The sequence below is a fragment of the Melospiza melodia genome, chromosome 1 (assembly GCF_035770615.1).
Source record: "Melospiza melodia melodia isolate bMelMel2 chromosome 1, bMelMel2.pri, whole genome shotgun sequence".
NCBI lineage: Eukaryota > Metazoa > Chordata > Aves > Passeriformes > Passerellidae > Melospiza > Melospiza melodia.
This window is the reverse complement of record NC_086194.1, coordinates 127,212,331-127,240,145: the sequence shown is the minus strand read 5'-3', so window position 1 is coordinate 127,240,145 and position 27,815 is coordinate 127,212,331. Positions and strand designations below refer to the sequence as shown.

Sequence of the window (27,815 nt, the reverse complement as noted above, 5' to 3'; positions counted from 1 at the left end):
CCAACAAGTATTTTTATTTGTTGAGTGCGTTTTTTTTCTTTTAAATATGAGAGGGTCAGATTAGAAAAAAAGTGGTGTGGTTTGAGTTGAAGCCCATATTGCTACTGTCACCATGTATTTAGAAGGCCTACTGAACATCTGCAAAGACAGAAGAAAATTTAAGGACATGAAATAGTGAAATGGATGAGTGACTGGTTAGAGAGATCTGGGTTAGAAAACCGTTTGTCAAGAAACATCCACTTGAATGGGGGCATAAGAACAAATGCTGAATAAGTATCATACCATAACCCTGAAAAATGACTCATTTGTAATTTACAAGGGAGAATATTTATGATGCCACTGACCTAAAGTGGTGGGCACAGCAACCCAGTGCTTGACTTGCCCTGGGACAACTTAGCAAAATTTTCAACAATTAGAAAAACACAACAAATGCATCTAATGCACAGGAGTGACATGAGAAAACAGTTTGAATAGTGTGTGTGTAAAACAGACTCTGAAAAACACTGATCTCTAGTAGTTTCACCATGCTATGTTGTTTCAAATTCACTGCAGATTGTGCTGCCTGGCAAATTCCCTGACTAACTAGCTTTCCAGCACTGCTGGAAAAAACGTGGATTATCTAGTTTATCTAGGTAATAATTTTGTAGGTTGTTTTTCCAAAATGAACAATACATTCTTTTAGCACAAAATGCAAACTGAATTTTTATACTAAAAGCATAGGAATAGAATGCAGACAACACAAACACATTTTTGTCTTGGGCCCATCTTCAGTTTCTCTATTTAACAGATGTTTAGTACACGAGCTCTTCTATAAATGTTTTAACTCTGTGTGTGTGTTTAGATTTTTTTAAACATCACAGAAAAGCAAACCCCACAAAATCTATGCCTGCACCACAGCTCATGACAGTAAAAACATTTGTGCTGAATCAATGACCTCCTCCTGAAGCTGCACCTCTCCTAGCCATTAGGCTCACAATCCGTAACACTATCCATGTGAGGCAAGGAAGCATAGAGAGAATGAATGGTGAAAGATAATCTTCCAGCAGTGTGAAAACTGGCAAGAGAAGCCTTCAGTTCCAGACCTCTGAACAAAAAGACATTCTAGCTCTTCAAAGCCATCAACTTTTGTGCTATCATTAAGCTGCTTCCATGCATTTGAATTGTGTTTGCAAAGGAATACTCTGTTATGGCAACACTCCTACAGCAAATTTCAAATTAGATTAGAAACCATTTAAATTGACTACTGCTCTTCATTGTTCTGTGCATCAGATTTCTCTTTCAATATTTCATACATTATTATATTTATAAACAAAGAGGAATAAAATTACACAAAAGGAGAGAAAAAAATGCAGCCAGTGACTCTCACTTACCCATCCATGAAAGCCTTCTGGGTGAGTTGCAACACTCAACACATGGTAAGAAAGTTTGGCACATGGAATGGGGTGTAATCAAGCTCCATTGCTTCCTCCAAGACATTTACTCACTCCTTTCAGCACTGGACATTCAACTGCTTTGTTTGTTAAGAGCTGCTTAAGACATTTCTGTATCAGCTTCCAGACCTCTGTAAACCTCATTCTAAAGCGGTGAATATGGCCCTTGCTCCCTAATTGAAAAAATCAAGTTTGATATTTGTTCTGTGGCAGAGAAAATCCATATAATGTCACAGTAACAGGACATAAAGCACTGATCTAGTATAAAAAATCACTCTGTCAGATCAAATTTGTTCCAGACATTTTGATGGAATATCCTTGCCCTTGCAAAGCTTTACACCAGAGAGGCTATTGTCTATTCTTGCACAGCCAGCCAAAATCAAAAATCCAGTATGAACTTAGCATTGCTTGCTCTGCTAATTCAACAGGAATGTGATCACGTGCCCAAGCCTGGCCTATCTTTTAGGCAATCACATAGTGCACAGATCTGGCACTAAATATCATTAAAGCATGACCAAAGGGGCAGCCAATGTCAGGTGAAAAAACAGTATAGGTGAAAAGACTAACAACCATTTGTGTCTGACACTTTTGATAACCAGTCTCAAAATTCTCATAGCATGGAAAATTTCATTCTCTGAAAATCATTCTGAATTACTAACTTACATGTACTTTGTCCTGCAATGCCAGGTATGAGCTACATTAAAACTTGAAAAAGACAGATACGGCAGGTTAGGCAGTCCATTCACTTGCATGTTGCTCACTGTGGGGATTCTAAAAAGGAGAGGGAACTCTCTTGTCTTCATAATAGTTTATGATATGAAAATATACTGCTTCTGTGAGTATTTTTACAATCTTTGAAAAATGTAGTAGTATTACTTCTTCACTGACAGCTTTAGATTCATAAATAGAACATAAATTTTAATTCAACACATACATGAACAAGTATCTCCCTCCAGTGACTCTCCATGAAAATAGCAAGAGCAGAGTTCTTTCACAGTGCCAGCTCTATATATTAAACAAAGGAAAGAAAAAAAAGAGAAAGAAAAAAATATACCTCACACCCACAAAGCAAGAGAACATTCAGCAAAGCTCATTATTCTTTTCAATCCACTAGATGGTAATTAATCTAGCATCATACCAGCAAAACCAAAAATGAGATCCTGAAAATTAGCAATACTGGGGCAACTGCATAACTCTGCTGCACTCTTAAACAATGTCATTAGTAAACAAATAGTTTTTTTCTCTATTTGTGCCAATGACACATATGAAAAGGTATCACTAAATGACAGAGGAACCTTATCTGTAAGACATTCCTTTTACCTCGCTAAATAGAAGGCGTGTTACCAGATCTCAATGCTGCAAACTTTTTGGGACATAATATCTTCAGAAAAGCCATTCGAAACCTCATATGGCAGAGAGGGTAAAGAAATGGGTTCAAAGAGGAATTGATCCACAAAAGCCAAAATGTTGCTTCATAGAGGGACTTATGGATGCACTTTCCTTGGCAGACCCCATGGATAATCATTAATAAAGAGTATGGGGCCCAGCAAATGGCAAACACACAGACAATTATGGCAAGGGACTTTGCTATTTTCTTGTCCCGTTGCAGTTTTGATCCAGAACTTGAACAGAAAGAAGCAGAAAAGTTCCTTTTGAGAGCTGTAGAACTGGTCTCTGTTCGAGATGGACCATTGGCCACCATTGCTGGTCTCCATGACTTCGTTAGTGATGAAACACTGTCCTCTGCTTCTGACGAAGGAGATGATGCCCCTGGCCTTGGCAAGCCACAGAACCTCCAGGACAGGCTGCTCCTCCTGGCATGCTCACAGTCCTGCACGCTGCCGCGCCGCTGGCGCCGCTGGATGTTGTGGAAGATGTGCACATTGAAGTAGGTCACCAGGAGCAGGGGCACAAAGAACTCCAGGGTGGAGGCACACAGGAGGAAGTACCAGTTGTGGAAGAACTCGGCGTAGCACTGATCCACAGGCACCACGCTGTGTCCGGCCACGTGCTCCCAAAACAGGATGGCTGGGCCATACAGGAGGAATGCTAAGACCCAGATGGCCACCATCTTGATGGCAGAGCTGGACATTATTCCCTGCTGGGCTCTGTAAGATACCTGCGAGGGGAAAAGGACATGTCACATATTCAGACAACATTTTGGGGGAAATTATGTCAAAAAAACAAATGTAATCAAGCCAAATATAGTATTTGTTCTGTATTTCCCCAGACACCTAAGACGTCCTCACTATGTAAGGTTCTGAAAAACTGCTAGTCTTGTTCTCCTTACATTGTAGCTCTGTGATTTATTTTAATACTGGACATAGGAGAGGAGCAGAAATTATGATGGCTAAATTATCATTTGACTTCCAGGTATGAAAGGACATATCTTGTTTCCACCACACAGTAAAGTAGCAATCAGGAATTGGTAAGAAATAGGTTTATGATTCATCAGCCCAGGCTCAGAGAGTGAAAGCAGCTGTGGGAGTTCCTACATGCCCAGCAAAAGAAGAAGCCTTCCATATTAGACAGTTTGCCATGTGAGACTGCAAACACCAGACAATATAATTTCTCATACTGTTTCCTCTTGCCATAGCAGAAAAATCTATCCCAGACATACACTGTAACACCCCCTGCCTTATTGAATCACTCTATTTTAATGTTAGCCTTACCTTGTAAACAGTTCATTCCACTACTGAAAATCTTGATGTTTTTATGTCTACCCAGACAGCACATTAAGAATTAAAATCAAATCATCCAGGGTTAGGAAATACAAGAGCTCAGCCCACCCTGTAATAACCCCATTCATACTCTTGGTCCCCTCCATCTTTCATAGCACAAGAAGATAAGTTAATGAAGAGCTGGACAATTTTATTTCCTCTATACTGTTCAACATTTGGCATCTCAGGCTTTTCCCAAAATTGCTGCCTTCCTCATCAGCTTCCAATACTGTTCATTAGAAAAGCATCTGCATGGTACACAAGTAATAATGAATGGCACCTTCACAGCCTCACTGCACACAAAGGGCATTGTCCCTATTTCACCAGCAAGTATCAGAGCAGTAGTTCAGGATTATGCACATTGGTTTGGATTCTCTGTTTTAAATATGTGTAGCCTGAAAATTCAGACTCCTCTACATCTTAAAGCACCATATTAGCTCTGTGCACAGCTCCAGATCTGCAGTAATGAATTTGCCACCCTGTGCAAGACAAGCAGCTCAATTTAGAGGCAGAAAACAGGAAGTTGAGCACAGCTTCACAAATTATTAAGTCTGGAGTGACTGGAACCTGACAACAGGCTAAGTTTGCAGCAGAGGCAGAGGTAGATCCCAAGTCTCTGAGGAAGCATGGTGTCTTTTCTTTGGATAACAGCCCTGTTACACATTCCTAGACTCATTCCATCCTAATACCCTAAAGAAGAAAACCAGAATGTGATCATGTAAATGGAGACCATCAGCAATGGCACAAGAACATGGATCTCAACTAGGTTACAGAGGCCCTTTCATTTCACATTATTCTTATTCTGAGCTCTGCAGCTTCGTTAATGGGGATTCTTATACTTTACTCTTCAGCTTAAAAAAAAACCAAAAAACCAACAAACTAGCAAAAACCAACTTGTAAAAACCACACCACTAGGGAAGAAGAGAAAGTGATTAGGTACTGTACCAGTACCTCCCAAATGAGAAGCATGAAATATGAAACATGTCATTGAAGCAAGCAGGCTCATCAGCCAGTAGAAGAGAAGGCTTTGGGGTGACCTGACTGCAGCTTCCCAGGATCCAAACAGCAAGCAGAGATAGGACAAGGGGCAATGGCTTTAAACCAAAAGAGAGTAGGTTTAAGTCAGATATTAGAAAGAAATTCTTTGCTATGAGGATGGTGAGGCACTGGAACAGGCTGAGCAGAGACGTTGTAGAGCTCCATCCCTGAAAGTGCTCAAGGCCAGGTTGGATGGGGCTCTGAGCAACCTGGTCTAGTGGAAGGTGTCCTTGCCCATGGCAGGGAGTTGGAACCAGATAATCTTTAAAGTCTCTTCCAAACCATTCTCAGATTCTACGACCAAACATCAAGCTGAGCTTAGAAATGGTGAATAATATTTCTTACTTGATTCCTTGGCTATCTTCTGAAACAGAAGAATGACAACATTCAAGAGACTTCTCTTATCTCTCCATATATTTTGATTCATTCTTCTTTTTGCTTCAAGGGATCAGTTTCCACTCACCTGCTCATTGTCAGCACATGTCAATCACCCCCTGCAGTAATTTAGATCCTCATCTGATCTTCACTCAGTCCATCTCACTGTCTCTCCAAATGCTCTTCTTACAAAATCTATCCAAGCCTAAGCACATCCTTGACTCAACCTAGTTTTCATCCCCACCAACTCTTCTAATGGCCAAAGCCCAAGTTGTCCACATGCCTGCTGTCTCTTTCCCACCTGGACCTTCCCATCTCCTGTGTAATTAATAGTGTAATTAAATAACTTTTAGTGCAGGTGGCACAAGGGTAACATTGAAATCACAGCAAGGCAATGTCCTAAGTCCCAACACAACATTGAAGCATCATAATTTCTCTATTAAAAAAGGGTATCAATAACAAAGCACCATTTAGCTCAAAGTGTCAATTGTGAAACGCTCTGAGTTTTATAGAAATCCCAACATATAGAAAGCAATAAATAGAAATGTTAGCCTTACAGCTTTTGTAACTGACAGGAAACGGTCGTAGCTGATAAGGACGATGTTAAACACTGAAGCTGTGCACATGAGATAGTCCATGACCAGCCAGAGCCTGCACAGGCTCCTTCCCAAGTGCCATGTTCCTGTCAGGGCATAAGGGATGTACAACGGCATACAGAACACACCTGTGAAAAGAAACCAAATGCACACGTCAGTCAGCACTGCACTGCATGAGAGCAGAGACGTATTTCTGCAATATCTGACAAAAGATTGATCAATACTGGCTGGAATTGCCACATAGATGGCTTTGTATTACCCTGCAACTGAAGAACCTTTACTACAAACTAGGTACTAGTCACATTCTTGTAATTAATATCCCTCTGAAAGGTGTATCATGTTTATTATGCATCATTGTTACCTCTCCAATTAACACTACCTGCTGAAAGGAGCAGCTGACTGCTCTACCTGCTGAAGTAAACACTCTTCTGTGTTATCTGCTGAAATTAAAACAAACAAAAGCACCTTTCTCCCCAAGTTTTCTATAACAAATTATCCAATTGCCAATTCTATTCACTGTTTTCTATAACAAATTATACAATTGCCATGCTTCTATCCTCTTAGAAGCATAGGTGTTGGAAAATGTTCCAGAAGTTAACTTCTTACAGAAATACAAGTTTTGGACTAATTTTAAAAACTATATGATCAAAATGCTGACAAGAACAGCACAGTTAATTAAATACACCCAGCCTAACCTTTTGCCTCATCTTAAATCTTGATAACTACTTTTCAGGGGCAAGCTGATAGGATATTATCTATGGGAACTCCCCAGACTGTGGGAACACAAGTGATCCACCCACATCCATTGCTACCTAAATTTAGGCTGCTAAATCCAAATGTTGTGAAAGTGCCAATATGACCTCATTTTAATGGATTTTGAGATGATCACCCTACACAGAATCACAACACATCCCTGGGAGGCTGAAGAACTAACAGTGCAGTCAACTGGGATGCAGAAATGCAGTGAACAGCAACAAGGCTGCAACAAAATGGAATCACTGCATTTACAGAGCAATTAGCATGTTGTCTTTTGAGTAAACCATTATAGATTTTAACATTCACATCAGGAAAAAACTTGGTTTCAACTTTAGATTTACCACCTAACAGGGTGTACTCCTGTAACAGTATCTTGAAAGTTTCTATTTCCATAAAAATCTTACGGTTCCTGTTATTCTCCCTGTACTAAGAATCAAGAGGTCTCTATTCAAAACCAGCTATAGGTACTGAAGCACCGAGAAAAAGCAAAAATTGCTGAATGTCAAAAGCAGATAGATTAGATATGTTAAAAGAATAAGTAAATGATTCTGTAAGCTTTTAGCAATTTAGATCAAGAAGAAAGCAAGGATAATTTAGGCATAATTATATAGCTACAAAAATACAAATCAGTTTGACTCTAAAGTCAAATAAGGCAAAGGCAAAGCTTTTAACAAAATTTATAATTAAAAACTAGACATTCAGGTAAACATAATATCACTAAACAAAAAAGCATGGAAAGTAGGAAATGCCAAGTAAGCTGTACTTCTTTCTTTGGCAGAGAAGTTGTTTACTTTGTAGTTCTCAGCTAGGGCTGGTGTTTGTTAAGTATGATGCTGGATGGTGAGTCAAATGAGAGAACATCAGTTTGTCCACTGGTTTTCTGCTCACTGCTCTATTTTTTTCCAGTGCACTGTAACTGGAGAACAGGCAGCAAGAGCTCTGTAGCACAGCAAGGGAGAAATAAGCTGGAAGAAGTCATCAAGCATATGCAGGGAGGTATCAAAACATTATGCAAGAAGATATGGACATGACAAGGATAGGACTGTTAGAAGCTGTGCCCCTGACAGAACTTCTGGCACTGGCAAAAAAATTTGTAGAAAAAATTTCTTCTGCTCTTTCAGTATACTTCTTAAAAGTGGACTTAAAAATTGTTGTGATATGACAAGTCAAGATACAGATTTCATTAAACAGCCACAACTGTTTAAAACCATCATTCTACACACTCAATAATTTAACCAAGGTTTTTGGAAAGACACCCAACAATTCACAGAATAATGCAATAGCTCAGCCTCCAACTGAACATCATACTCCTGTTTTAATTGTACTTTTTCTCTGTAAAAGTTTCAAAACTAAATGTGTCCCTATATATAAATACACATGTAGCATCAAACTTCTTAAAAATTGCTTTATTTGTAATTTTTATTTGCCTTTACAAACTCATATTCCTAAGGTATTTCTCTATATAGAGCATGTACAGCAAAATGCTTAAAAATAGCATTCATTGCTATTTACTAACAAATGTCAGGTAATGATCTGTATTGTGTGATAGCAGACTGAAAGAGAAGATATTGATCATGTATGCAAGAGCTGTCGGACAATGTAGGCTGTATTTGATTAGACCATCTAAATTTCAGCCAAAACTCTTCACAAACAGCTCCCATTCTTTGTTAGACCACAAAATTCCCATAGTAATATTTTATCCTGAAGTATTATACAATTATATAAAATCCTTTATTTTCTAAAAAATGATAGCCTGCTGAAACACTTCATGTAGCTTCCACCATTCCCCATCCTTCCCCCAGACACAGCTGGGAAGTAGTTCTCTCAGAAGAAAACACACAGAAAATAAACACCAGTGCTTCTCCTAAGAGTCCTACAACACAATTAGCACATGGCTCCACAGCTCTCACTTACCCACTGCAAAGTCAGAAACAGCAAGATTCAGAAAGAAATAGTTACTCCGATGCCTCAGGTTCCTGTCCATAATGAAAGCAAGGATCACCAGCATGTTGCCAAGGATGGTCACCAGACACAGCAACACCATGAGGAAAGCCAGCAGTGCCAACACACCCAGGGAGAACTCGGAGCTCGGCGCCTGGCTGGACCAAGTCTCGTTATGCGTCTCAGCAGCGTGCGGAATTTCGGCGGTGCTGTTGTGCATGGTGGGTGTCCAGGCCAGGTCAGTCTGGGAAGGAAGTTGTGTCTGGCAAAGTTATCCAAAAGGTTGAGATTCATAAGGAGTTAAAATAGGATGGGTCAAAAATCCAATAAGCACCCAAAAAAAATTTCTCAGGAGGGGAAAAAATAAAAAGCTTTTGATACTGGATAAATCTAGCTTTCCTAAGAGTCTCTTAAAGCAGAACTCTAGCAGAGTTCTGGTTAAGAAATATACCGTTTTTTCAAGCTCGTATTTTAAAATGCAAGTTCTTTGAGCAACATGATCCTTATCTGTGGAGGTCAGGAGGGCTGATTTGAGGTTCCCCTCTTGCTTCCCTCCCTCCCTCCCTTCCTCATGTGTTTTGCTTGCTACCATTATACACAACACTTTCTAATTTTTTTTTCTTCAACCTGTGTACATATCATAATGAGAATTTAAACTACTTTTTAATTTCATCCTTGTTTATCTGACATTGTTGCAATTCAGCAAGCCGTTGGCCCCTCTCTATCTCTATATTGATACTTTTTGCTGAGGAAAGGCATGGTTGCTGTTCTCCTTTTTGTGCACTCTGCAGCTGAAAACAGATACGATGTAAGTATGCATACAGTTACTTACCAGAGCAGTTACCTGTAATGATCCAACCCTCAGAGATAAGTTCAAAACTCTCACTGAAATCAGTTTCAAAAATCTTAGCAGCAGCTTCAGCAACACATCACCAGCTGCTGTTTCCCCAGAACCCAGGAACTAAATATGGACTCCCTGAATGAGAATGAGAGTTTGGCAATTAACTTTAACAGGATGAGGCTTTTCTTTCCACATTGGTGGGAAAAACTGTGTGTCTTCCACAAATTCTTATATTTTGTATTAGTAATGGAGCCACTTGCAGAGAGCTGTAAGTATTCTACAGTTGTAAAAATTTGATCATTTTTATCATGGGTTCTAAAAACATTTTGGTGTCTAATTTTAAATACTTAAATTTGAAAAATGTTGGCTGTCATATGTTTGCTTCAGTTGTGGAAACAAATTCATTAACGTTTGCCAAGTGCTTTTACTGAATGTTTGACTGTCAGTAGTGCAAAAATAAAAAACTTTATTATCCATGCAAATATCTTCACAGCATGTGCATCCATCACTGGTTTAGCTTTATTTCGTGTCCAGGTACTGCAGAAAATACACTGTGGCACTATTTCTAAGTAATATCAGTGGCTTTTTTTCTGCTAGCCATACTGAAGCCCCAAAACAAAATTCAGCAGTTTCACTGTTGTTCATGAGAGCCAGCTGACCTTGCCACATGGCTTAAATCTCAGTGTGCTTTTCTGGAATATATAGCTTCCTAATTGTATTCTCCCTCCCTCCCTCAAAATTTCTTATTGGATCTTAGATCTAACTTGATTTCTTGTAATCTTAAATACCCAATTCCTCCACACCATGCTTGGAAAGCCTGTGTGTTGCAAGGCATCTACACATATGAAGTTCAATAGGAGATCCACTATTGGATCCATGTCTTCATGAGCTTTTAGCAGAATTTTTCTCTGTGTGTGGCTATGACAAGGATTAAATCAGTCTAGAACGTGTCCAGCTAGAAAAATATAGAAGCAGCAACTAAACTGCTTCCATTTTCTACTAAAATAGACATGCTAGGCAATAAATATATAGCAAAGATGAACACTCCAAAAGGATTCACAAGTAAATGTCTCATCTTTATCATCCTTCTTTCCCCCACATTAAACACATACTAAACAGAACTACCACCCTGAATTACCTGCAATATGAAGAAATTACTAACACTCCAGAACTGGTATTCTGCTGTAAGAAAGACAATTATTTTCACTTTTAAAAGTTAAGATTTTAAGAACGTGACTTTTCATATTTAAGCATGGAAGATTTCCAGACGCATGCAGGACCTTTAGAGGAAATGACTGACACTGAAACCACCAAGCAGTTCTTCAGAAGATACTCAGCTAATGAAGTACTCCAATCAGACAGCAGATATCTTAGTCTGCTCATTTATGTTTGAGACACAAAAAAAAAAAAAATCATTCCGATACTACCTTGTGGGAAACTCTAATGCTGTAACGACTAACCTGCGTTCAGCTGTACTCTTGATTCATTTTCAGAATAACAAAACAAAACCAAGAAATTAAAAATATATTAAAACTGAGTGGCCAAAATATAAAAGCCACTAGCCACCCTTTCCTGATGTTTTGATTTTTGTTGACATATTTTTATGACAGGCAATTGTACTTCAGGTATAAATTAATTCTATCATCCTTCTTTTCTTTTTTTCTTTTGCCAGGTAATGAAATTTGTAATTCTTCCACAAGTGAGCAGTATGTCTTAAAAACCTTACAGTACTTGATAACAAAAATGGTGAAAATCTGCTGCTTCAGTTTAGCATTAAAAATAATGTCCCAGAAGAATTTTTAAAGAGTTGTTGTGAGACATTTTTGTAATCTCTTTGTCCTGTATCTACTTCTTAGAATAAAGGAAGTTTAAACTTAGGAAATGCTTGCAAACAAAAATAGGAAGGGACTGTAACTTCTCTAACCAAAAGTGTCCACAAGACAGTTAGACAGTACTTCATGCTCTCTCTGAAAGAAATTGTGTGAAAACAAAAATGCATTTCCACTCTGATGGTCCATTTTCAGACATTTTAAAGCAAGATGGGGATTCATCTTGCTCACTCACTGTATGGTCTATATCACTGGTTCCTTTAATTATGCAACATGAAATTCTCATATTTTCAATAAGCTCCTGGTGTGCCAACCATCACAGAACAATCCTCAAAGAGATTCTGCAGTAGTTTCATCACATTTTTTAGCTCACTGCCCATGTTCAGTCTTCCATGTGTAACCAAGCAGCCCCTATCTAGCATCTGATCAGGAACTGCACAGGCAGGACCAGGCACCCCAAACACCACACTCGACCCCATGCCTTCCTTTCACAAAGGAGAATCTAAAACTCTGTAAGTGACCTGGTATATGAATTACTCCAGTCTACTCTCAGTACAACAAACTACAGAATTCAATTATTAATAGAAGACATATATTTGACTCCAGGAATGGAGATGATGAGAAATCCACATTTTCCATTAGTCAGCTGCTGTTTGGTGGGAAGGGGTGGGATGGAGCAATGGTTCCAGATGCTGCACTGTCCTCGTAACAAGGAGCTCACATGTGTACGAAACAGAAAATTTGTGTCTAAGCTCTACTTCAGAACAGAAGAAGAAATCACAAAACAAGGTGAAAATATATCTATGGCTTTACTGAATTCTCTTCTGAATACAACATGTCCATTCTATAAGATAAAGCAATAAGGTCCAGAGTTTTTTGTATAAATATGTGCAAAATAATATTTTAAAGTTTTTAAAAAATAAATTAGTGTTCTGTTTTCTTTTTGTTGTCCTTCCTTATCTTTTTGCTCTTTCCAACTTGTCTAGATGATTCTTCCTGAAATGAGAAAAATGCATTGCAAAATTTAAAAAATATTAATGTAAACCACAAGTATTCTCCCAAGTTTACCCACGAGAATTATTTTTAATATAAACAGTATTCACAGTTTACAGAGATTTATGAAAATTTGGACATGTTTATCCATTCACACAGGCTGTATTACTTTTCTTCTGGCTTCATCTAACAGTGGGAAGTCCCACAAGTTCACATGCAAATGCCTCCATTCTGGAGGGACGAGACATACCGTTGATGGTACATAGTCGTGCTCTACAAGTACATTTCTTGCACAGTTGTTTATATGCTTGAAACGATCTGGTCCCAGGAGAATACCTCCATACCAGCGGGACACCACAACCAACACATTGTGCACGTTCAAAATCTGTGAATAATAGAAAGCAATAAAAGTCATTATCTTTTAATTGATCCTGGTTTACTGCTGACACCAATTTGAAACACAGAAAAGGTCTACTATCTTTTATTTTAAAAATTACGGAGTTACACTTCTTATGCTGTGGTATGATCAATTATTACTCTGTCACTAAGCTGATTGTCTATACACATTTTTGAAGCGGTGGTGGATGAGGCTAATAATAGCCAGGCCACAGGCATTATACATACGAATATATAAAATGCCTCAACCTAGTGCTGTTAATATCTGCATGTTAGCAACCATTAATCATCTCTGTTGAGGAGAAAAAACCAGATATCTGACTAATTAGAACAATACTTTCAGAAGAGTCAATCATTGTTTGTGAAAACAGAAATATTCTTACAATTTTAAAATGGAAAGGACTAGGGCCCTGTTCTGTGACAGGAATTTTCTACTCTACATTTATGTATTTGCCATAAAGTATACGTATAACAACTCCTGGCAGTAAACAGTAAAACAAAAAAAATTTGGATTAGCAAGATGGTGCTAATCCAAAATGCAGTTTCTTGTAACCAGAAAGTGCTATTTTGAAATGCTGGTCTGATGTGAAACAAGATTCGTTTTTATTTAAAAAAAAAAACCCTCCCAAAACAACAACAAAAAACCCTATAAATTCAGCAACAATTAATGTTTTAAATTACCTAATTTTCATACCCATATGTCATAAGAGCTCAAAACAAAAAAAACTACAAGATCTATGAACATTCAGAAATCAGCCCATAAACTAATCTTCTCCTACAGCTGAAAATTGAACTTTTCTTGTCCTTATCTTACTATTCTTCCAGAATGGAAGTATTTCCAGTAACAGGATTACAGATGGAGAATGATGATCCCCGTAATTCATACCCACTCACATTAGAATGTGACATTCATGTCATGTTTTAAAAGGGATTTTTATGGAATATTAAGTGCCTAGACAACTTTCAAAAGTGTGCACTAACATGCGGAGAAAAAGCTGATAATCTCAGAACAAATTGAGGCACAGTAACTGCCAAATTGTATCTTTACATTATTTTCATAACAATAATGTCTTCACACTTAGCATATATACTTGCATATATTACATAACCTAAGTTTGTTTATTTATTTAAACTTCCCAAGTCTGGTTTGAGTTGTTTTAGAAGTCTGAAAAAGTTCAAAATTAAAAATGTCAAAATGTTTCCCTCAACTATACTTTTTTTCAGAAAAAAAAAGGAAACATGGGTGGGGGAAGAAAAGTTTCCAGGAATAAGAGTGCAACACATTAAGCAAAAGAATATTCAAGCAAGAGAAGGACAAGAAAATAAAACTCCTGTTGTGAAGGGAAGATCAATCTAAAATAAAAATAAATATTTTGTCTGCTCAGACAGCTAAGTGACTTGAGGCACAGCATTAAGATGCACACAGCTGTTTCGTGTAGTTGTGCTACTTTAATTATGGTTTTACTAGGGCTTGCATCATGAACCAAAATTTATCAATCTCAACTCACATTTAGTAGCACCTTTGCCAAATCTTATTTCAATGCTTGAAGAACTAAAATATATGTATTTCAGTATGAGTATGAGGGCTATGGACCCAGAACAGAAAACAGCACAACAAAACAGACTAAATTATCAAAACAAATTACCTCCTTCATTCCTTTTATATTTGAAGTTCGACTCTGCCTGTTCATATATTGGTGTCTCTTTTATTATGCCTACTCAAGGAAACCACATGAAAGGTTGAGCACAGGTCAGCAGTTATATTGTGATAGTCAGCTTCTCCCAGTACTTATTTTTTGTGTACCTTACACCACACAGGAAGCACAGCATTTAAAACTTAGCTATCTTTTAACCCATTCAAACTAATACTGCCACCTATGAAAAATCACTTGTTTCTATGATCTGAGACTTGAAAGTGCTACAGTCTGTGTTTCTCCTTTCACCCTGAGAAAGCAATCATCTCGCTGGCTGCTAGCAGAGCAAAAATCAAAGTAGGCTTCTACAAGCTTATTTACATTGTAGTGATTTTTAAAATCTATATAAATTCAAGATTTCCAAAAGCCAGAGATTAATTTCTACAACCTGCATAAGATGGAGAAGACGTCCACCTGCTGCTGTCTCTCCATCATCTTCACAATCCTGTAGGAACGTCTGCTTATCTTCACAGTATATTCTATAAAAGAAAAAAAAAAGATTTAAAAATTAGCTTATTAATTTTCAACCAATATTTCTACATTATTAATAAGTCTCATATCTTTCATACATGTGTGCATCCATTCTAATCATCTCTTACACATATTTACATGAAAACAGGATGAGGCACAGGGTAAACCACAAGTGTTTATCTGTACAGTAGAACAAGTTTTGAGAAGCTTTTACAAAGACTTCAGCTACTTCTGGTAAACTCCAGTCATTACCAGTCTAAAGTCCCTAAACAGAAAAATACCCAGGTTTTTAGCCTAATAATTGCATCTAGCTGAAACCAACTCTACCAGATACAGATTCAAATAACGGTATACCCCTAGAAGAAAAACTTGGACAAAAATGTTATTAATAATTAATTATGTCTGTATTTCAGCAACAACATGAAACTATAACTGAAATTTGCCCTTGGATTCTCCATGTCATCTCCCTCCTCACAGGGGACACTGCAGTAAATACACTGGGTGTATTGTTTCATAAAGAAGACAGCTGCCCAGGCCTAATTTTCCATAAGTAATGCTCAGAGGTCTACTGACCAATAAGTTGGTTTGTTACCAACTTACTTCCTAACTTCTGAACTTAGTTACAACTGACACAATGAGAAAGAGGCTTCTAGTACTAGATGACAAAGAGGAAGCAGTATGTGCCTGTTCTTTTTTTTCTTTTGGTTTTTTTTTTTTTTTTTTTTGGTTGGTTGGTTGGTTGGTTGGGGTTTTTTTGTTTTGTTTTGTTTTTTTGTTTTTTGGGGGTTTTTTGTTTAAGTGGATTTGGGTAATATGAGTGAAGGAAGCCAGATCATCATCTGTGAGAACAGACAGAAACACCCTCTTTACAGAAACTTTTTACTTAGGTAGAAGCTTTCACCTTTTGGTAAAATAAGCTTTCACTTGCTCTCATTTCATGTTTCCTTAGGATCACAGCAGGATAGGCATGAATGAATAAGCATTAGTGCATGTTTTTTTAGATGACTGGTTCCTACAGTTCCTCCCTTTTATTGTCTCTTACATTCTTCAGAAAACCTATACTGGTTGGAAAAACCTACATTGGACTGAGACCAATTCATTTCACATAAGCTATGTTCAAAAAAGTTGTCAGAGGCAGGTGACTGCCAAACTCATTTTTACCTGTTTCTCATAATCCCTGAAGTTTCTTGTATTTCAGCTGAAACTTCATATGCCAGATGTCTGCATCAGGCTTTCTGATTCGACTCTTATTTCAACTGAACATTTCAGCTATTTCTAAATATAAGGTTGGGGGGGAAAAAGAAGTTACTTCACCCAAATAAAAAGACATTTAGTTCAGAATGATGTAGCATTTCCATGCTCAGACATACTGCAAAAGTATACCAACACATGTTCAAATCCACCTTTTTCTATTCCTAATGCTGCTTCACTATCTTATTTCCTACTGTATGTTCTACTTTCTTGACCTGAAATTCAAAATAACACCTGCAACACCAACCATACAAATAAGAAACCTACTCCCTAAAGCAAGAAATTTCTTTTAATAGCAAGGAATTTAATAGGAAGGAATTTCTTTGTCATGTCCTGCACTCATTTGTGAAAGAACACTAAAACGAAAAACGAAAAATCACGATTTGTATCTCACCTGTATGCATGTATGTTGTGGGTAGCACTTGCAATTTTCTTGTTCTCATATAGTTTTTCAAGAACTCTTTTAACCTATAAAAAACAACAGAAAAAAACTTCCTTTTATAACACGGCTTTCATACATCCCTCTCAAAATCACTGCTAAACAAACATCTCTCTAATACTACAATGAAATGATTTTATGCTTTGACATAAAATGTTTGGTAACTCAAGAAGCAGCTTCTCAGTATTCTCATACTTGTTTTAAACAATTTTCCTGGGATACTGAAAACAGCTTGTCCCTTGAATTTCTACACTGTGTACATTCATATTATTGCTCAAGATGTAGAAGTGTCAAATTGCTTTATTAAACAAGAGACGTAAGATCCAGAAAATATTTTTTGTCAGTATTCAGTATCAACTGCACCTGCTTACTTTTTTTAACAATAAAGTTAAGCTGGAAAAGAACACAACATACATATTTCCATTACACAATTTCCACTGCTTTTACTTATTTCACAAAAATATGATGTGTAGATACTACATTTTAAGTTTTCCCTTTTCCCTCAAACATGCCGTTTTTTTTCAGTTTCCACTTCACACAAAGAAAGTAAAAACAAAAAACATCCTATTAGGAGTCTGAAAGTGTCAGTATTTCCCAGAAAACAGATATTCCCATCATGTCTATGATGTCTTTGCTCTTAAGAAGTACCAAATTCAAAACATTTACCAATATCAGCTCATCATATGTTACTAAGTAAACAAGCTGGGAATTGTTCAACCCTTTCCAATAGTCTAGCAAAAAGAAGAGCTTTTGATAAAGACATCATTTTAGTACGTAACACAAAACATTACTGAAGTTGAGAAAGCTTGGGAAAACATGCCTGGCAAGTAAATTGCCTTCCATTCAAAAACAAATGTCTCAGAGGAGTAATCAACAGATATATTTAATATCTGCCCTAGCTATACTGTGCTATTTCCAATTCTTCTTGAAGAAATTCAACTGACAAAAATCACCTCAAATAAAAGATATCTCAGTGAAAAAAATCCTATTGTTAATGAAGAATATTGCTTCAGACATTTATCTTCTCCTTACTTTAAACACTGAAGGAAGACAACTTGTATTACTTCATACACTTTCATAAACATGGAGAGTATGTTAAAACAATACATTTCAATCCAGGCACTTAAAGCACTTAAATATGAAATAATCATCACCTTTGACATTACTTACTTCCCAGCTACCTGGTTCCTGGAAATGTACTTTAAAGATTAATTTTTGTGCTACAGCTGTATCTTCTTTAAGTGAGTCTTTAAGATATATATATATATATATATATATATATAAAATAAATGAATTCTGTTACTTTAGAAAGGGAAGAAATGGGAATCACTGGCTTAATGTATCTTTTTTCATTTCAAAATACTCTCATCCTTTTATCATGATTTGTGAGTAAGATTGTTCTACATACACAAAACCCCACATGAATGTACAGAGTATGTGAACTTGAAAGGTCAAAGTGCTCCAGAAGGGATGCTGGGATTTAGAGACTAATTCTTATGTCCATATTAGGCAAATTATTGAGGAGGAAGAAAAAAACAAAACAAAACACAGATGGCTTCAAACATTACAGCTTTTGTATAGAGAAATCAGCCTAAAAACACTGTCAACCTGTCACTGTTTTTATTCATAGTCACTGAGTATGTAGCTGACCTAGCTTACATGGAACTTCAAGAAGCACTTGACAATACCTCTCACCAAAAATTATTTTAAAAAACCCTAAAATTGCATAAAAAGAAAGAGGAAAAATCCTCTCAAGGTTTAACTCTGAGTTAATAAAAGAAAAGAACAGTAGGTTCCCCACTAAAAAGGGATGATCAAAGAAGGCTCATGGTAACAGATGGAAAGTAATGTATAAAAGAAGCTCCAAACCCCTCTCAATTAGGTCATGATAAAGATTTACTTATGCACAATGCAAGTGTGTTCTTCAACAGAATTCCTTTCTGAAGGAGGGAAGATGTATATAAATCCATTTTATGTGTTAGCATTTCCAGCTAACACATGATAGATTTGGTAACTTACAAACATCTTATGATAAACTTGCCAACATCCAGAAGTCAAATTACAGTGTTCTTATTCTCATCCAACTAGTGCACATAGTGGTGAAGAATAGTAGGAAGAGAAGTAAAAGCAAAAGGGAGAAACCAATAACTACTCAGACAGTACTAGCACGGAAAGATGCACAGACAGACCAACGTATCTGGCAAATCCCAAATATTCCAGTAATACTTTGCCAAGCTCAAAGTACAGGCAAAAAGAGAAGAACCGATCTCTACTAACTTGTCTGGTTGTCACCACCGGAGCCAAATGTGCCTGGAAAGTGCTCCTTCGATCTGTGATTGGGTTTCCATGATGTATGGGGGGCAGTTCTTCATCTATGGGTCACAAACAAGGGAGTGTTTCTTTTCTTTGAAGAGGACAGAAACAATGCATGGGGCTACAAAATTAAAGAATGTCTCAACTTTAAGAAAAGGGACTTATTAAAGTGAAGTACAGAAAATAATGTACAAACCCACCAAAAATATATTGCATTTTTTAATGACTGTTATTAAATGTTATTGTAATTCTATTGTCACTAATTTTATTCTAAAGCTGAGTAGAAAACCAGAATCTTCAGGTCTCGTTTCAATTATTTCAACAGAATTAACAAGAGTGTATTTTTTACCTTCGTGACTTTCAGATGTCATGTAATTTAACATTTTAGTTTGATCTTCCTGAGTGGGCTGATAGTCCAGGAGAAAATCATCTCCATCATCTTCATCAACTTCTTCAGTGGTTTTCTTAATATCTGGTTCTATTAAGATACAAGTAGTAGAATTCATTACACATTTTTTGCAAGACAAGCAAAACAAAATTTCAAACTCTTCTTCTCAAAAGTCTCTGTCTTCTCAGTTCAAAACAGTTTGACACGAAAAACTATTAAATGCAGAATAGCAGCATTAATTACAACAAAACCCAAAAGTACTCACCCCAGTATTAAGTTTAATATTCCTAGGAATTAAAAATAAAATACTCATACTATGGGATCCTTCCATAAGACCTTGCGTTTCAATACTAAGTAACAGTATTTCTAAGAAAAAAAAGAGCAATAATGTTTACTATTTCCATTAAACATTCAAAATGCTACCTTTAATCTGAATTTAGGGATCAGATTAAGCTGATGTTTCACAAGAACTCCAGCCATTTGCCAGTCATTTGGGGCAAAATGCTGTTTTGAGAGCTGTTGTTCAGTGCTACTTCATGAGGGTGTAAAATCATTAGATAAAAAATTATTAGATTTGAAACATCTCTCTCAACATGCTTCAAGCATTCTGGGATTTCAAATATCCTGTTTTCCTTCATTCACAGAACGTCCAAAAAATAATAGTCACTAACAGAGGAGGAAATATACAGGGTTCTGACATCTGGATTTAGAGCCAAAATAATATACCACAGTTTCACATTTTCAGAGGGCCTATGATGTGCTTATGATGCATAGGTTTTATAATATATGTATTTTCCATAAAAAAACCAGAGGTATAATAAAGCATGTTCAAAAAGGGAAGCCGTAAGGTTTTGGTCAAAATACCTAAACTTCCAGTGTTACCAGTAAAATTTTCACTTTTCAGTGCCCACTCCTTTAATCACATCAGTGAAGAATGACTTCTCCAATGTCTGTGATGTAGCAACAAAATGCACGGTTTATCAACAGACTAACATTAGACCTTATCATGAAACCACACTGAAAATGAATTTTTTTTTTCTTCAGACTTTTATTTCTCACAGGACAAAGGTAACACCCCTGACAGAGAAAAGTAGCTCTGTTTCTTTTTGCCACTGTACATGCACACGTCACTCACACATTTCATAGCAGTTTAGCATTTTAATGCACAAAACCTCCCACCATTTTTTGAAACAACAACTGTCAATTTACACAAACTCTGTAAGAATAACAGCAGAAGAGTCACTGCAGCTTACTGATGATGTACTCCTCATCTCATTACAGTAAAATGAATGAAAGGACAGAAAAGTAAAAATGATAGAATATTTGGTCATTTGTCTGCAGAGTTCACTGAAGTTATCTTCTCTTGAATCTCATTCCTCCAACAGCGCACTCAACACCAGAAATTAATTACTGGTATGAATAATCCTTTGCAGAATGGAGGGCAATGCCTAATGTACCTGTGGGCAGCACTGTCCTTTCAAGCAAATAATTTCATTCCTGAGAGAACTGCAGACCTTGTTCCAGTTCAGGGGCCATCCTCACTTTCTTTTCCCTACTGCTTTTTAAAAAGGGACACTGCCACTGTAAAACACTAAGCCCTGACACAGGAGACTGTTTTTTGATATTTAGATCTAATTCAAAAGTGGGCCTAAACTAACTTGTACTAAAATCTTACTTCACAGTGGAAGAAGGAAAATAAAAGCCTCATGTATTTTCTGAAGTACCTGGATCTGAAGACTGTGCCTTTTCTACCAGAACTTCTCGAATCTTCTCCACCCATAAATACAGTATACTTTCACCAAGGTTCTGTCTGGAAGTAAAAGGTCATGGTAAATGAAGGATCACTTTTACAAACTTCACTTGGAAAGTACACTAAACAACATACAGATTTCAGACACACAGAAATTGAACATAAGCTAGTGAGATAAAGAGCTTAAGCAGGCTTGTGTAAAGTTCTGTCTCAGTAGCTCACTGGGTGAAAAACTTATCAGTGGACTGTGATAGTAGATCAGTGGAGCATTGGAATGAAACACTACAATTTGAGTAATAGGCAGTGCTATAGGACAGGAGATAAAGATTTAGGCCTAGGAGGCTTCACTCAGGGGACACAGGTGTGTATTGAGGTACTGAAGGAGAATGGGAGTAATACATTTTATATACACATGTCAGGAGTTAATAAATGCTTCCTTTATGTGGACCCAAACAACTCAAAACACATTTCAAATGGTTAAAATGGTTATGAACTGTGCATATTTGTCTAAAAAACAAAACTGAAGATTTAGGACCATAGATATCTCATGGTTTCTCATTAATTTTACACTTACTGCCACCATCTGGGCACCAGTTAAGTAACAAAATTATGCATTTAAACTCTGTGTAATGTGTACAGCACTACAGCTGGAAATAATCAAATTTAAATAAGCATACATATTTCAAGAAAAATATTCAAGCAAAAATAAGGACTTTATGAACTTGTAGCTCTCACTTCAAAATCCAGACAGACTCCAGAACAATTCAACATCCTGATTTCACACAGCTTATAGTACCAATTCACTGCTTTAACATCTGAAGACTTTTTTTTAGTGATGGAGAGAGACTAGAAGAGGAATAAAATTTCCCTGTTTTACAAAAGTAAACAGAAATTTGTCCAACTATCACCCAATTACAGTTTCTGAATAGTTGTGAATTGCTTTGTGTCTCCTAAAACAGACTTGTGATCTATAAATATCCATTTTTTTTCCACAGCAATTGACAGTATAGTTCATGTTGGTTTACACTGCAGAACTACACAACTTAGATCCCTAGGGACTAGAAACCTGGTCAAACACAATGTAAATGATACAGAGTATCTCTGTTCATCTGACAATCATTTAGACATTGAACAGATAAAAGGTTTTCACAAATACTGTGCGCATCAGTGATTACTCCAGGTTTTCAAACTGATTAAAATGATCTAAAGTACATATATGGCCTAAAGTACAAACACTTTCACTTCCAGCTGAACAAACAGAAGTGAGAACAGACCAGAGAGGACTCTGACCAGCAGCTGATAGAGAGAGAAGGGAGCTGAACCAGCACAGTTTGACAGCCTACAGGATTGCACAGGGGGAACAAAAAAGGAACCAGCAGCTCTACCTGTGGTAGAGACTCCATCAAATCCTTTGAATCTGGACAGCATTAAGGACAACCTCTGTCCTTTTTGCTCCACTGAACAACTGTGGTGAATATGATCGCACAGACCTTTTAACTTAAAATCCTTGTGCATTTTTAACACTTCAAATTAAATTTTACTTGCTTAAATGATCTGTTGCTTAATTAAGAAACCCAGTTAATAAAAATAAAAAACTCTTATGCAAGCTAAGTGGTCTCTTCCTTATGGCATTAAAAAACATTTCTTATGCAAGATGCTCAGATTTCACTGTGTGGGGCATGATTGTGCTTTCTTATGTTTTCATTTCATTTATTTTATACAATCTCTGGGATCTAAAAGAAATAAATAAACCACATAAAATTATTAAATTTTCCACCTGCCCTTTCACAGCAATTCAGAATCATGCAATTTGAGTATTTCTAAATGCTGGTTATTCTCATGCATCCATTGTGGCCTGTATTATGTGTCAGCTGCACACTGTGATAATAAACAGTCCACAATGTTCCAGATTCCAATTAAGAGATTCTGCATGTGTTTATTCTAAAACCTAGGTATCCCTTAACTTTTAAGAAAAACTTGTATTCCACTTATGGTCTAAGACAACCAAATATTTTCACATTCTGTGTTTTAACATTCAAGTGCAGAACAGATAGAAATTGAAAATACATTGTCTCCTTTTACTATATTCCAGTCTCAAACTTACAGATATATTTCTTCCAAGCTATTTGCTAGTTCTGTATAATCTTGTCCTCGAAGCCAAGGGGCACTAGAATGAATAGAAATGCAATGAAAATTGTGCTATATGCTGCTTCCAACATTTCCAAATAAATGTGATGAACACCTTGAAAATATAACTTTGCCAACCATCAAGATTCCAGCTGCAAACATCTTGGAAAAAGCAGAATAAAGAACAGAATATCCTTGCTGGAAACATCCCCCACTGCTGGTATACTTTAATTCAAGGAGTATTTTAATTAAACTTCCACTTACAGGTAAACAATTAACAGTGGCAATTTATCAAACACAAACGTTTGCAAGAAAACATCACCTACTTTAGCTGATAAATAGGTGGCTCTGCAGTTGGATATCCTGGTGGCAAAATCACCTGAAAGAAATTCAGGATATGTATTCATTGCACTACCTTCAGCTAGATGAGCTTTACTGAAGGACTCTGATGTCAAGCACCAGGACTACAATTAGTGTTATAAAAATGAAGAAAGCAGTTGGGTATGTTGTTACAGAATTACAAGAAACACTGAATATCTGCACTTAAAACTCCAATAGTGGTGATGCATACAGTTACATTTTATGGGGCAATTTATAAGGATGCAAAATAAAGTACAGAAAAAAATTGAAAGAAGCTGCACACATAGTTATTGGACTTAAAAAAGTGGTACCACATTTCCCTAAGTAGACACTTCCATGTTTCTTACACTAAGTAAACTGATTGCTTTCAGTTCTGAAACATAAAGTAAGGACTTGGATCAAATAAGTTGATCCAAATTTCCTTTTGTCTCAACACTTTCCAGAAAGCAAATCTAGATGCACTTGCAGTAGATTCACTGAGGCACAAAGTCCTCAGTGTAAAAGTATTTCAGAAATTAGTCTTTAGTGAAATACACCAAAATACACCTTTGGTTAGGTGTGGAATTAGGATATGCAATTACTGAATATCTCACATGCACACCAATGTGTTACACAAAGAATCACTGAAAAGTCTAATCACAGACTCCAATCCAAAAGCTTCTTAATCATCTGAGTAGATAATAAACCATATTTAAACCTGCATCAGTCTAACTGCAAAATTCGTGCTAAACTTCTTACTACCACTATACCTGCAAACAGAGGGTCCATTTTGGTTGATCCAGACAGTCACTAATCTTAATGCAATAGATTTTTTCATCTTCATCAACAACGCACCAATCATCACCATAGATCGATGAAAGGGCTTCAATTTCATCAATCTAAAAAAACCAAAAAAAGCCAAAAGTAAATATCCCCCCATAAAACCCAAACAACTTTGTGTGCCAATCATATTTTCATCTTTTTAAAGTCTTTCTCTTCTACAACTCATTGCCAGATGTGACAAGATTGACTTCACAGGAAGGCCCTAAGTATTGGGGATCCAGTCCCGATTCCAGGACTTCGGGTGCGCCAGGGGAGGTTTATGTTGGACATTTGGAGGAATTTCTTCACAGAAGGGGTGATTAGACATTAGAATGGGCTGCCCAGGGAGGTGGTGGAGTCGCTGTGCCCGGAGGTATTTAAGGAAATAATGGATGTGGCACCCAGTGCCCTGGTCTAGCTGACACGGCGGTGTTCGGTCACAGGTTGGACTCGATGACCTCAGGGGTATTTTCTAACAGAACTGACCCTGTGATTTCGTGAGTAACCTTTGCTCAGTTCTCTCACACACACAACAGCTTTTGAATGTCTCTGGATAATCCTGTCATCTCAGCAGCAACAAGGCGAGCAAGGTGACAGGGAGCAGGTGCCAACACGCTCCCTGCAGCTCCCAGTCGGGCGCTGCTCCTGGCTGGATAGTCGGACCCCGGCAAGGGAAAGACCCCGAGGGTTCGGCACTAAGCTAGTCCTGAGGAGGAGCGGATACTCAGCAAATTCCCATAGAGAAAAACCAGGGAAGTGCCTTTTACCTAGAAAAGAAACACTGAAGTGCGGCGGCGCAGGCGCCACGGCGGGCACGGAGCCGCTCGGGGGCCGGGGCTCACCAGGAGCCCCCTGAAGGCACCGCTTTCCCCGCGGCCCCCTCCGCCGCTCACCTGCTGCTGGGCCCTTTCCGTGTCACTCGCCGCCATCGGAGCCGAGGGACGGAGCAGGAGGAAGGGAAGGGGAGGGAAGAAGGGAAGGAGAAGCAGGGAGAAGCCCCGGGTAGCCGCGCCGTGTGCGCAGCCGTGGCGGTGACGCTGCCGGCCCTTCCTTCCGCCGCAGGGACAGCGGGAGCGGGCGGGCCGTGCGCTCCTGGCTCGCGTTGCCGCGCATCCTTTATATCCGTCTTGGAACTTTCCCGTATTCCCTACATCCTGCTGTTAAACAAAAGTGTGTAAGCGGTTCTGTTTCACTGAGGATTTTACTGAAGCCGTTTCTACCTTGCGTTTATGGCACTCGGGATGCAACGATTGACATAACTACAACATTTTATTTAAAAATTATTTAAGAGTAACAGGTGTTTCAAGCAGTTTTCATTACACTTCTAGAAATCCATTTCTTTTATTTAACCTCCGGAAGTTTAAGGCATTTCTTTTAGAGACGGCACTGATGAGTAAAGATCTCTTTGTGTGCAAAACATGGGTTTCACCGTTTTTGCAGTTTTTGTAATTTATGTTTTTTTCCAGTGTGATTTTTTACACAGTTGGGAAGAATTCGAGGTAAACTTCGCTTTGGTTTTCTCGAAAGCTTGTAGAAATTGTACCCTTTCCGGAGAACGGGATGCGGGTTCAGAATGATTGTGACAATCAGGCGAAATTGACAAAACAAAAACTAAAACAAACTAACAACCTACAGAAAAGAAAAAAGGAAAAAAACAACCCCGGATGGTACTGAGTAGGGATAAAACTAGGGCTGTATTATCAACTACGTACATTCTGGATGGAAAGCTGCTGGTTACACAGCAGTTCTGCAGAAATTATTTCAGAGTCAGAGGGAATCCAAGACCATCTTTGTCTTCGGTGTCACAAACAGAGTTGGTATAATTATTTTTGAGAAGATAATAAAAAGAATATATACCTAGTCTCAGAACATGACAAAACCGCATATTTTATCAGACAAAGTCACATATTCCGGTTAATTTTAAAAGAGAGAGAGAGATAGAAACGCAGACAGACAGTGAGCTTATTGTTTAATCAATTAACTTCTGACCAAAGCATAACTGAAAGCTTTAATCCATAAGGACCTAGAAAAGATGCTGCTCCGTCTGTTCATCCTAATAGTAAATTGCCTTATAAATCTAAATAGGGAACTATGACAAGACTTAAACTTTCTGACAACAATCTCTGTGTGATGCTTGTGCTTTATAAGTTGCTAGTTTTGACTTAGTTGAACAAGTGAATGACTTTACATTACTGTACACATTTTTTATTATTAAATAACTCTAAAATGTTATTGGCACTTTTTATGAGTGTTTCTCCAAATCATATAAAAGCATTGATATGAAAGACTTCAGCAATCTGCTATTGGGCCAGGAAGAAAATGTACCAGATAAGGAGGTACAGAGAATAAATCACAAAAACTGTATGGACTGCAGACACCTCTGACAGATTTCAGAGGACTCGGTAATTTCCTTTCATTGTCATTTGTATTTGTGACAAGTCTTAGTAAATAGAAATGGAGATAAATGTGGCTAATGAATCTCCAGCATGTTTAGAGATACTAAATTAATAACAGAGTAGCTGAACTGCTATGGTGCACAGCACTATTTACCAGATAATTTCTGTCTTTGTCTGTGTGAAACATTCTACTAAAGCAGATACAAAATACATAGTCACAGCTTTCAAACAAAGGATAACAGCACAGTGGAGTTTTCTAAACTATTTGGGGTATTCTAAAAGAGTATATCTGAACCTCACTATTCTTTATGGTGATGCATCTCCCAAAATTATACTCTTCACAGCAATGCATAAATTTTTATATTTAAAATTATTAAAAAGTCTAACCTTGGTCCATCAGCTCACAAAGACTGCTTTGTGAACCATAGATAGCAAATTAAAACATTTAAAGTTTAAATCAAATCAGTTAAGCCAAAAAAACCCTGAGGTCAGGGAGCAGCCCAAATTGCTACCTTGAATTCTAATTCTTTGTTCTGTCTTGTCAGGGCACTGGGAATTAAATTACTCATTTAATTCTGCAATTGGAATCTTAATACTAGAGCATGAAAAGCTTAAATGAGATACAAATAATAGTCATTCAATCAGGAGTGAATCACAAATAAGTGAAAAACACAGAACTAAGAAATACAGAAGAATTAAAGTTTGAGTAAAATATCCATAACCCTGCTTTATTTTGCATACAACAGTTCAAACAACATGATGTATTTTCAACTCCTCTTTGACAATAAAAGGAAGATTGAGGAGAAATAAGAACTATGTCATGTCATGTACTAATGATTAATCCCCTCAGTTCTGGACCCTGATTTTGGGCAGGATTTTCTTCTATTGAGACTGTTCCAGTAGTGTCTTA

General features: G+C 37.4%; 2 protein-coding genes across 2 annotated transcripts; both read right to left on the bottom strand.

Moving 5' to 3' along the window:
* On the bottom strand, positions 1-9,076 carry LOC134414873 (histamine H3 receptor-like). Its single transcript, XM_063150139.1, has 3 exons — positions 8,830-9,076; positions 6,121-6,416; positions 1-3,549 (listed from the first exon to the last, which is right to left on the bottom strand). The coding sequence occupies exons 1-3, from the start codon at positions 9,074-9,076 to the stop codon at positions 2,755-2,757; spliced, it is 1,338 nt and encodes a 445-aa protein (XP_063006209.1). The 3' UTR covers positions 1-2,754.
* Positions 9,077-12,316: 3,240 nt separating this feature from the next.
* On the bottom strand, positions 12,317-25,537 carry IMPACT (impact RWD domain protein). Its single transcript, XM_063167602.1, has 11 exons — positions 25,403-25,537; positions 24,458-24,586; positions 23,675-23,727; positions 23,326-23,388; positions 21,196-21,281; positions 19,433-19,561; positions 19,048-19,142; positions 16,726-16,799; positions 14,998-15,088; positions 12,770-12,904; positions 12,317-12,522 (listed from the first exon to the last, which is right to left on the bottom strand). The coding sequence occupies exons 1-11, from the start codon at positions 25,436-25,438 to the stop codon at positions 12,451-12,453; spliced, it is 963 nt and encodes a 320-aa protein (XP_063023672.1). The 5' UTR covers positions 25,439-25,537; the 3' UTR covers positions 12,317-12,450.
* Between the last annotated feature and the right edge of the window lie 2,278 nt (positions 25,538-27,815).

Excerpts from the sequence above, each read along its gene's own strand:
- LOC134414873 (XM_063150139.1), bottom strand. The coding sequence starts at position 9,076 with ATGCACAACAGCACCGCCGAAATTCCGCACGCTGCTGAGACGCATAAC. Across the intron at positions 6,417-8,829 it reads TGTTTCTGACTTTGCAGTGG|AATACAAAGCCATCTATGTG; the intron begins GTAAGTGAGAGC and ends CAGTTGCAGGGT. Across the intron at positions 3,550-6,120 it reads TCCTGTCAGTTACAAAAGCT|GTATCTTACAGAGCCCAGCA; the intron begins GTAAGGCTAACA and ends TTCCCCTCGCAG.
- IMPACT (XM_063167602.1), bottom strand. The coding sequence starts at position 25,438 with ATGGCGGCGAGTGACACGGAAAGGGCCCAGCAGCAG. Across the intron at positions 19,143-19,432 it reads GACATCTGAAAGTCACGAAG|ATGAAGAACTGCCCCCCATA; the intron begins GTAAAAAATACA and ends TGTGACCCATAG. Across the intron at positions 16,800-19,047 it reads CGGTGGTGACAACCAGACAA|GTTAAAAGAGTTCTTGAAAA; the intron begins GTTAGTAGAGAT and ends TGTTTTTTATAG.